Source organism: Carlito syrichta, unplaced genomic scaffold (assembly GCF_000164805.1).
Source record: "Carlito syrichta isolate Samal-C Ts95f unplaced genomic scaffold, Tarsius_syrichta-2.0.1 Scaffold313184, whole genome shotgun sequence".
Lineage (NCBI taxonomy): Eukaryota > Metazoa > Chordata > Mammalia > Primates > Tarsiidae > Carlito > Carlito syrichta.
In genome coordinates this window covers 873,977-886,129 of record NW_007257280.1, presented here as the reverse complement: position 1 = coordinate 886,129, position 12,153 = coordinate 873,977, and the positions used below count along the sequence as shown (strand labels likewise).

Sequence of the window (12,153 nt, the reverse complement as noted above, 5' to 3'; positions counted from 1 at the left end):
GTCTGGGCAACAGAGTGAGACTCCAACTCAAAAATAAATAAATAAATAAATAAAAAAAAATAATTTTTAAAAAGTACATATAGATTAAGACGATATGGACACCAGTAAACAAATTGAATTATCAAAGAAGTCTATATTCGCTTTCAGTAGACATTATATAATAACGGTCTTGAGGCCTGGTGTGGAGGTACATGCCTGTGATTCCAGCACTTTGGGAGTTAGAGGTAGAAGGATTGCTTGAGCACAGGAGGTCGAGACCAGCCTAGGCAACATAGTGAGACCTTGTCTCTACAGAAAGTAATTTAAAAAAACCAAACATTAGCCAGGCATGGTGGCATGTGCCTGTGGGCCCAGCTACTTGGGAGGCTGATGCAGGAGATCACTTGAACTCAGGAGTTGGAAACTGGTGAGCCATAATTGTGGCACTGCACTCCAGCATGGGCAGCAGAGTGAAATACTGACTCAAAAAAAATAGTCTTGAACATGTTGGCTAACCCTTTGTAATTAATTATTAGACTTAAGGCTTGTAAGACTCTTTAATTCCAATGGACCTAAGTTCTAAAAAACTACTGCTATTTTATTGCATTGTCTTTATCTGGGATATGAACAATCTTCAAGGCAGATATTGTATCAGGGAATGGCCATAATTTGGGATCCCCACTGGATTTTTTATTCCTGGGCTGGCAAGTTCACCTTAATGTCTTAGTTTATCATTATGATGCTGTCCTCTGATGTTTATGTTTCACTGTTTGGGATCATTGCTGTTTTGTGCTGTTCAGCAATTGCAGAACTTGGTTTTTAGCATCTAAGTCTGTTTCTCCTGGTTCTTTTAGGTAGAGGCTCTTCATTTCTTTTTCCTGGAATTGGGGTGGTTCCGTGCAGGTTAAGGTCATGCATGTATGAGTGCTAGATAATTGAGACACATACTATCTTATTTATTTTTAAAATCTTTCATCTTTGAAATTCTCATCTTCTCAACACTGCATGTTTCTGGGCCTCATCTCTAGGATTGAATACAACCTAGAATACAACCTAGAATAAATCTCTAGGACTAAATATAATCTTTAACACCTAGTTCTAAAATTCTAGGATTTGGCTGGGCTCGGTGGCTCAGCCTGTAATCCCAGCACTTTGGGAGGCCGAGGTGAGTGGATTGCCTGAGCCTGCGGGTTCGAGACCCGCCTGGGCAACTTGACGAGACCTCATCTCTACAATAAATCAAAAATTAGCTGGGTGTGGTAGTGCGCGCCTGTAGTTCCAACTACTTGGAAGGCTGAGGCAGAAGGATCGCTGGAGCCCAGCCGGTTGAGGCTGCAGTAGCCAGGAGCGGCCACTGCACTCCATCTGGGTGACAGAGTGAGACTCCAACTCAAAAGAAATAAATAAATAAAATAAAATTCTAGGATTTTAATTTATGAAGACTTGAATTTTTACTGATAAAGATTTTAGAGGAAGAATTTGATACAACAGTCACTCTAAAAGAAATCTTGCACCTGAAAGATTCAATGGGAGGGTTGCTGAAATATACAAACCCAGGCTTCAGGTTAAAACTGAGAAATGCAAGTTGCACTTTTCCTAAGAGATCTCTGATACTTGAAATGCTAATTGCTTGGCAATTTTGCCGAATTTATTTGTTTTTATTTTTCTAAATTTTATGTTCCTTTTTGAGATGCTTACTGGGAGTGTTGATAACAATTGCTATATCTGTGTCTCAGTCTTCTAGAAGAAAAATATCATGCCTAACTTCCATCCCCTGTCTTCTAAAAGAGTTTTCCACAACTCATTATGGATTACTTTAATTGTGCTCCTTGAATGTTGCATCAAAGAAAATAACCTAGGCTTTTGTGATATTTAGTGTTTTATTGTTTTCCTAAAACAGTGAATGCAGTTCAGTATTAATATTTTGTTAAAGAGTGGAAATTGTGAACCTTCTCTCAAAAATTAGTTCATTCACAAGGGTGGGATTGACTGATGCTGGACACTGATACTGGAGGGAGGGAGAGAAGCACTTGGCAACACACTGGGTACCAGGTCCACTATTAGGGGGGAGAGAGGGCCAGCTAGAAGCCCAAAATTCACCTGCATGCAGCTTACTTATGTAGTAAATTTTGACTTGTACCCCACACTCTTAAAGTACAATAAAACAATTAGTGCATTCACGGAGTGATTCAAGCTCTGGGATGCCACACTCCTTGAATGTGCTAGAAGTGACACTTTCATAGAGGTTTGCTCAGTTGACAGGTGTAAGCCCATCTGCAAAAAATGGAAGCCAAGATCTTGATAATTCTTTAACTGAAAGAAAGCTTGAAATGCATACTGTGCTACTGAAATATACTAGCTTCTTGATAAGGCCCAGCCCAGTGTGAATCTGTAAAAATTGGAACAATGTCATAAAATAAAGCAAAAAAAAAAAAAACTTTTTAGACAACTTTAACTTTTCCTCTTATAAATGTGTATATTCTTATCAACTCATCTATTCAGAAAATTGCAGGCTTCTGATTGTCACGCATTCTACTTGCTAATGACTACAGCATCCTAAAGAACATCCTACACATACCTCAGAATTTCTGGAAATGCAAATTAAAAGTAATGTTAATGCTCAAGACAGTGAAACAAATTGATAGATTGCCTACCACCACAATTATTCCAACATCAGAGTTAATATGTTTCTCAGGTGGATAAATTCAAAATGCGAATTTTCCTAAAGTAAATATAGATCATTTCATTTTGGGTGAATTGAATTGGAGAAAGATTATGACTCAGCCTTGAATTTTATTACGCACCATTTTCACTTGGATGCTTTATCATCACTTCAAATTCCATGTATCCAAGTCTGCATTGGGTCTTTTTCTTCTGAATAAGACTGCTTTCCCAGATTTCCTGTTTCTAGAAATAGCATGACTATTCCCATTTCTATGAATATCACTGAGTTGTCCAAAAGCAAAATTTTGAGTTATCTGAGATTCCTCTGATTTCTTTATTTGTTTAAACCTTTTTGTTATCATACAGTGTCAATTCTTCCTTTCCACTAGTTGTAGGTTTAGGGATCTTCACACTACCCTTGTGTCATTCCAAGCCTTCATTATTTCCACTTATTCAGTGATCCTACAAATAGGTAGTGACTATCTATCATGTACCAGATACTGTGTTAGGCACTATGGATACAATGATGAATAACAAAAGATGAAACCTCTACCCATATGGTCTAGTGAAGAAGACAGACATCAATAAGCAAATATGAACAAATGTAGAACTTCAGCTGTGTCACATTCTGTGAGGAAGAGGTACGAGGGGTCATAAGAGCCTAGAATAAATTGGTTTGAGCTAGGCGTGGAAGTCAGGGAAGGTAGGTGTGGAAGTCCCTGAAGAGGTGATACGTAAGCTGAGATCTGAAGGAAGGGTAGAAGTTAATCAGATGAAGAAGAGTGGGAAGAATATTCTAAACAGATGTTATAGCACATGCAATGGTGTGGTGGGAAAGAGAATGCCAGGTGTTGGAGGACTAAAAAGAGGCTGTGGGTTGAAGCACAGTAAACAAGAGGGGACTTAAAAATTGAGACTGGAAAAATAGGTAAGGACCAAACCATGCATAGCTTTATACGTTCTATTAAGGACATTTTAATTTTTATCTTATAAGCAATGCAAAGCCACTGTAGGGAACTGAGTGTGTAAATGTGTGTGTGTGTGTGTGTGTGTATGAGTGTGTGTGTGTGCATGCGTGTGCATATGTGTGTGTATGAGAGGGAGAGAATTACATTTTCATTTTTAAAAGATTCTTCTGGTCACATTATGGAATAGATTGGAAGGGGCCCAAGAGTAGTGGCAGAGACTTCAGTTGGGAGGCTACTGCAGTAGTCTGAGTGAAAGATGGTAGTGGCTGGTCAGGGTGGTAAGTGACAAAGATGGAGAGAAGTTGAGGCAGTCAAGAGATATTTAAGGTGCTCGCTTCGGCAGCACATATACTAAAATTGGAACAATACAGAGAAGATTAGCATGGCCCCTGAGCAAGGATGACACGCAAATTCGTGAAGCGTTCCATATTTTTGTTGGGGGATGGGAAAACACTTCTTATCTACAGGGTGCCTGAATGAAACATCATTGTACACCTAACCCTTAACTGTACCCCACAAAACCATAATAAAAAATACTGATTAATGAAAAAAAAAGATGTATTTAAGAGCTGTGATCCATGGGACAAAATGATGACTGTAGTAGGAAACAAAGAGAATGAAGAAGACAGAGTGAGAGGATTTGCATAACTGATTGTATGATGGCACCTTTCACTGAGGGAATTCCAGAAGAGGATCTAGTTTGGGGAGAAGATCATAAGTTCAAGTTGGGACATGTTGAGTTTGATGTGTTAATGAGCTATCCAAGAGATGGTGCCAAGTAAGCCATTGGTTATATAAAGGTAGAACTCAAAATAGAGATCTTATCTAGAGATATAACTTTGAGATTCATCTGTGATTGGTGTAAACTGAAATTCTGGGTGGAAGAAACTATTAAGTGAGACGGGAAGAGGTGCTGGGACAAAGCCTTGGTCAGGTAAAACAGGATGAGTCTGCAAAGGCATGGCCATAAAAGTAGGGGCAACTCAAGAGTGTGCTGTGTAATTTTCATTTTTAAGCCAATCAAAACAGTATTTTAAGCTCATTACTACTACTAAAGAAATTTTAATGTGGGAGTTCCCAGTTAAAAACATTTCCAATCTATAATGTTCAAATGAGTGATAGAAATTTGACCAAGTCAACTATTTTTTGAGCATTTACTCTGTGCCAGGAACTATGCTAAGTGTTTTCTACACATAACCTCACTTAGGTCTCACAACAATGTTGTAAAGTAGGTGTTATTATGATCCTCACATTACAGAGGAGGTAATTGAAGCACAGAGAAGTTAAGTAAATAGTCCAAGGTTATGTAATGAATGTGAAAGTTATGGAGCCAGGACTTGAAATGACATCTATATGAATCTAAAACTGGTTCCTTTTAAAGGAAGATTTTTTAAAAATATTTTAAATATTTTTTAGGCATACAAATGTTCATTATGCAGGTACCCTTGTTGAAGAAGTGTGTCCTCTCCCTCCCCTGGCAGTTTCCCACTACTGCCAATTCCTTTCTTATAGTATTACGATAGTCGTTCAAGGTTAAAGGAAGATTTTAAACTATGCAACTTAATTTATTTGATAGATATAAGACTATTCAAGTCATCTATTTCTTTTTAAATGAGTTTTGGTAGTTGGCCCCTTTCCCAAAGCCAGTCCTCTTACTCAGTGTACTACGCCCTCTTTCAGGAATGTTTATCTATTTCTTGTGGAGATACTATGGAATGAATGTCTTCCCACTAGTTACTTAACCTGGGTGCTATGAGAACCATATAGAGATTTTAAGAAGTAGAAAATCATCTTAAGAAAAACCAAGTAATCAAATGATTTGATTATATCTGTGGCACTTCTCTTTCTTAAAAGATGAAATAATATACCCCTTTTTAAAATAAGTATTCCTGATTTCTAAAACTGAATCCATGTAACACATGCTTTCAATTTTTCAGTTATTTCTGAAAATATGACAATTCAAGAAGAAAGTACAACTTTTTCACAACAAATATTTGATCTGACAACTTCATCCCAAATCACTGGACTGAAACCACAACAGACTGAACATACAATGTTGTCTAAAAGCACACCTATATTTGAGACCGATTATACAACCATGTCACATTCCAATACAACATCTCCACCTCTGGAAACAATGACTGCACCCAAATTTTTAAAGACATCCACAGCTGGGACAGCTACATTTGCAGCCGATATTTTAACTACTGCAGCAGCCATCACTCTGCCTACCCAGAGTACATCCATAGACACGACTCCAAGTTCCATGAAAGTAACTAAGCCCTCTTACTCAGAAAGCACAAGGACAACAAAAATGGCTGAAACCATGGCTACTGAGACCTTTCGTCCAAATACAGCTACTAATTTTTTATCCACATCTGGATTTGCCAAGAACTCAATTGTATCCACAACTTCAGCAATTGTATCTCAGTCAGCTGTTATGAAGACAGCATCTTTCTTCTCAACTATTGAGTCAACATCCATATCTACAGCATCTTGTCCCCCCCCAGAATTTACAGATACTAAGGCACTCCCTGGCTCTACAGCTGACCAGGAGTTTATTGCATCTACAGCTTCCAGAATTGTACCTTTGTCCACAGTGCAAAAGACTTCAGCTGCAACTACTCACATTGGGACTGCATTAGCATCACTCTCTGAGTCTGTGCTCATCTCCACAGCAGCTCCAGTAGATTCTGTATTTCCTAGAAATCAGACATCATCTACATTGGCAACAACTGACATGGAAAGAGAGTTTACAGTCCATTCAGTGACTCTTCCAACTAAAAATATTGTGACCACATCTGCCCTAAGAACAGTTGAAACAAAATTGACATCTACAGATTTTCAGGATGTCTCTTCATCCAGAGTGGAGGGTGCCATGTCTACCTCCATGCCAAAAGAGGCCTCCTCTATGGCCCTTTCCTTCATTACATCTTTTCCATTTACTGGAACTCAGAATGTACAGACAGCTAATGATGCTAAAACTACAAGTACAGCCTTACCTCCTGAAACCACACTGGCACCTACAGTGGCTGAAACTGTGCTTTCCCCTACAATTGCAGGGCCAGCATACACTCAGAATACACCCACCACAGGTGAACATGTGCTTACTTTGATTTCCACTAGATCAGCTTCCACATCGAATGTATCTGAGTCAAGTCCCACATCAATAACTGATGAAGCTGTCCCTCTATTTTCTACCAATGAGACCACTTGGACTTCCAGACCAGATCAGACTCTGCTGACGTCTATGAATACAACCACCATACTTACATTTGTGCCCAATGAAAATTTCACATCAGCACTCCATGGAAGTACTACAAATACAGAATATTTATCCACAACTACTAATATTATTACCCCACCAAAAGCATCCAGAGAGAGCAAGGCTACCATTATTACAGATGCTACTGCTGCCAGATATACAACAACTTTATCTAAACTGACATCTCCATGGATTGCTAATTTTTCCACGGTTTCTGAAATTATATCTGTAACTAATCCATCTGAGTTTAAGCTTACCACTTTGCTACTAAAAACTATCCCTATGTCCACATTATCAGCAAGTGAACCGCTTTCAACACCAAAGGAGACAGTTGTTTCACCAGTAGATACAATGTCTACTCTTGCTTACATTAAACCAAATTTTTCTACTGAGGAAAGTGCTTCTGAGACGACACAAACAGAAACAAATGGTACATTTGCTTTTGAAGATACAACAGCCTCTGTACGAAAGTCTGCAACAACACAAAGATTTAATGCTACTGTGACAAGAAAAGAAACAACTTCCCATTATCTTAAGGGAAGATCAACTGTAGCAGCAGTAACTGAGGTTTCTCCATTTTCAGCAATGTTGGAAGTGACAGATGAATCGGCACAAATGGTGACAGCTTCTGTCACTGTTTCCCCTTTTCCTGATATACAAAATTTGATGACCCCATTGGATAATAAAACTGCAACTACTGAGGTGAGAGAAAGTTGGCTTTCGACAAAATTGGTGAAAACCACACCTAAGAGTTCATACAATGGAACTACAGAAGTCTTTAATTCTACCCATACTTATACAGCACATAGGACTTTAGGGACAACTGAGGGGATTTCGGCTTTATCTTCCACTTCTGGGAGCACACAGGTGTTCCCTGAACCCCTGGGTGCTTCCACCACAAGGACATTGAAAACCAGTTTCCCAACCATCCCTACAGACAGGACAGCTATGTCTTTGTCTGCTAGTATCTTGCCTCCACAGCCTGTAGTTACACATTCCTCAGCAACCTCTATGCCTGTTACTCATATGTTCTCGTTGCCAGTTAATGTCTCTGCTGTGGAGTCTGAGGAGACTAAGGTGACCATATCCAAGCCTTCTACACTGACCAGGGCTTTGTCTACATCTATGCTCTCAGATATCTCAAATCTGTCATCAGCTACAGTGACCACAGCATTGGTACGACCATTGGATCAGACTGCTTCCACAACCAGCTTTACTGTGCCTACCCACAGAGACTCGAGTCGAACCACTTCAGAGGCCACAGTGATCTCTGTCACGGTGATGCCCATAGCAGTTACCTCTCTGACAGAAACTCCACTCCCTTCGTTGAGACCTGTTATTCCTGGGACAGTTAGAGCCGACACCACCCTAACCCCATCCACACACACTCTTGTATGCTCAAAACCTCCCCTTGAAGGCGTCCCTATTGTGTCCTCCACTCACATAATCTCAACTTTATCTACATCAGAAGCAACTCAACCCATAGCTCAAGTCGGGGAGACTTCTACCTATGCTCTCAGCTTCCCGTATACTTTCAGTGGTGGAGGAGATGTATTTAGCTTGACTACAAGCACCACAGAGACCTCTGTTGTTGATGACACCATGCTCTCACATGCCTCTACCAAGAAGCTTACTACCTCAGTAGATGATCACATTTCTCAGTCTGCCACACGACTTGTAAACACACCAGTCTCCACCCAATCGGTGACTGAAAACTTATCTTCTGACAAACAGCAGATGACCACCTCCCTGGGAAAAACCCCTAGAACCATGGAGGTTACAGAAATGTCCCCATCAATGAATTCTTTTATTTCTTACTCCCAGGGTACTTCATCCTTGGAAATGACAGATACAGGATTTTCTGAGACCACAAAGATTTTCAGTCACCAAACACATTCACCTTCAGAGATTCCATTTGGAACTCCATCTGATGAAAATTCAACTTCATCTCCCATTTTTGGAAGTGCACAGACCACACCTACTTTGGCCTCAAGTAACACAGAAGATGTTCACACTTCAGAAATGTCTACCAGTCTCGAGGAGACAGCATCCCCTTCTCAGGCTCTGACAATCAGCACTTTTTTGTCTCCTGAAAGAGAAAGCATGAGTATATACACTCCCAGGACTGTGGAAATGACAGTAAGGTCCACCTCTGTGACTCATCCTGTCTCACACCACCAGGATACTTCAATTGTAGGCATGACAACTTCTAGCGCAACCAGAATGTCAAATCCTGTGAACATTAACACAACTCTTTCACACTTGCCTTCACTTAGAACACAACCTGAAGTGATTTCAGATGCTTCTTTCACTTCTGAAAATGCACAGACTTTCCCTGAGTCCTTGTCTCTTTCCACAGCTGGACTATATAATGCAAATTTTACAATGGTCTCCACTGAGAAGATCACTTCAGCTGTTTCTGTTCCAAATGTACCTACAACACTTCTTAGAGAAACCCCTATGGCAACGTCCACTCCTATTTACCAAAAGTTTTCATTGCCAGTTAATGTCACAACTTTCACCTCCAAAAAAGCTTCCGACACTCCCACAATACTAATAGCCAAGTCTTCTAAAACAACACACCCAGGTTGTTTGAAAAGTCTCTCTAGCACCACTTCTGGGCCTATGTCTGAGATGTCCTCAATGACAGTTAATGGCTCTGCTTTCTCGCTTGCAGCAGTTTCTTCTGACACTTCCACAACAGTTGGATCTTCCTCTACTTTTTTGTCTCCAGTTACTCCTAGGACTACTACAACCATGCAAACATCTACATTGGATGTCACACCTGTGACGTATGCTGAGCCTACTTCAGAAAGCACAATGGTTTCCTCTGGCTTCACTACTTCAGAAATGATAGAGGCATCTTCCAGGATCACATCTCCAACCTTTTCCTCTCCAGCAGAACCAACTTTTCTCTCTTTGAAAACCATTCCAACCACTATTATGGCTGGGATAGTGACTCCATTCGTAGGCACTACTGCCTCCTCTCTACTCAGTTCTAAGAATATTGAAGCTATTTCCTTCATTCCAAAGACCACATTTTCACCATTTCTATCAATAACCCAACAGTCATCACCAGGAGATGGGGCTACAACTCTGGGCATATCACCTGGGATTACTAGCAGCTCCCTACCTATGGTGAGCAGTGGTAGAGTGGTAGCTCTCACAAATACTTATTCTAGAACCACTGTCCCAGAAGGTGTGCTTCTACCTACTTCTTCAGATAATCTCCATACTTCCTTGAATATTCAGGTTTTCCCATCTTTGACTAGCTTTAAGAGCACCCCTGAACCCACAAAAAGTGCAAAAGCCACCACCACTTACCTTCCTTCTAATACAGGAGAGATGATTTCCTTGTCAGACAATACTTCCTTAACAGCTAAACTAACAAAAAGCACCACATCTGTGAATAGCACCATTTCATACTCTCCACGGCCCTCATCCAGCACAAGTCCACCCCATTTGACATCATTTCTGTATTCACCTCACAGTACTGAAGTTGAACTCTCTACTCCAAAGACTTTTCTTCCTCCTACATCCCAAATGGTTGAATTTCCAGTTCTGGGAACAAGAATCACCTCTAGTAATACCCAGTCACTGTTTACGACCTCCTGGAACACACCCACAGATGAAGATTCTCAGCTTCCAATTTCCACCACTCCTCATGTATCCATACACAATAAGATGGAAGCAGAGACCCTGCACCTTGTTCCTGGGTCTTTGTCAGCATTTACAGCCTTTCAGACTGGTCTAGTATCCAGAGATATCATGGCAATGTCATCAATTCCCACATCAGGAATTCTTCCTTCCTACAAGCTTTCTGAGAGCCCTTCCTTACCAACATCTTCAAGAGCTATTCCTACCACTTTGGCCAACATTAAGCACACATTTGAGAAAATTACTCCTGGGACCACACTCTCATCAAATCCTTCTGGTGCCACTTCAGGATCTGTCATTCCGAAGGCTACTACTTCGCCCATACTGACTTGGATCTTATCTAGTCGCCCTTCAGGTTCTCCTCTGGCAACTGTACCTAATGCTCCTCATGCTATAACTTCCTCTACAGTAGAAGTGTCAAAATCCACATTTCTGACTTCTGATGTGATACCAATGCACTCATTCACTAACTTTACAACACTACCCTTTGCTACTGTAACCACTCCTACACCGACACCAGGTGGTATCACTACTGCCTTCCCAAGTTCTCTCCCTATGTCTATAAAAATCACAGATGACAGTGTATACATTTCCACACCTGCTGATGCATCCTCCAGCACTAGTTTGACTTCTAACTCTAAGACTGTGTCTCAACCTCCATCCTTTAGCAGAATGAGTATGTCACCATCTACAACTGATCACACTCTGTCTAGGGGCTCCATGCCTCTGCCTAGCCCTACAAAAACATCTGCATGGAGCAAGATTCCAGCTGCATCAACACCCTCTACTTTAATTCTTCCAAAGCCCACACTGGACTCCCTTCCAAATATAATCACGACTACATCCACTACTCCTGGAGCCTCATTTCCACTTGTATCCACTGAAGTGACACATCCTTCTGCAGCAACTGTGTCTTCACTAATATCTTCCTCTTTTGAGACAACGTGGCTGGACTCCACATCTTCCTTTCTGTATTCAGAAGCATTGACTTCGCCTACTGCCACTGAGTCCATAGGTACTGAACCATAATGCGTGCAGTGCACCCCCAATAGAACATATGCACTATGGGCCATGTGTTCTCCAAGTTGGCCAGTTCTCTAAAGGCAGAAAATAATGAAGAAGAGTGTAGGTGTTTCTTATCTCCTTCAGGCAGTGGGTAGAGTAGGTACCTTGCCCAAATATGGAATTCTCTAGCCATCTTTCTTGTCTTTGCTTTATTGAACTATAATGCAAACGTATTTTGTTATGAAGCATGACAATTTCTAAGCCTCCTTTCCAACCATTTTGTTAATATTCTAACTCTGATTCTGCCAAGGCGCACATGGACTAGGAACCTTTCCCCCTTCATAATAAGAGGATCATAGGGTAAGCAGGTGCAGTGGCTCAAGTCTGTAATCTCAGCACTTTGGGAGGCTGAGGCGAAAGGATTGCCTGAGTTCAGGGGTTTGAGACCAGCCTGGGCAACTTGGTGAGACCTCATCTCTCCAATAGATTAAAAAATAAGCTGGATGTGGTAGCACACGCCTGTAGTTCCAGCTACTTGGAAGACTGAGGCAGAAGGAACTCCTGAGCCCAGCAGCTTGAGGCTGCGGTGGCCATGAGTGTGCCACTGTACTCCAG

General features: G+C 40.9%; 1 protein-coding gene across 1 annotated transcript in view; it reads left to right on the top strand.

The window, feature by feature from the left end:
* The window catches only part of ADGRG4 (adhesion G protein-coupled receptor G4), a 115,612-nt gene that overhangs the window by 37,878 nt on the left and 65,581 nt on the right, over nt 1–12,153 (top strand). Inside the window, exon 3 of the mRNA XM_021718658.1 lies at nt 5,549–11,548. Coding sequence (XP_021574333.1) covers nt 5,549–11,548 — 6,000 coding nt within the window. The remainder of the gene's footprint in view (nt 1–5,548; nt 11,549–12,153) is intronic.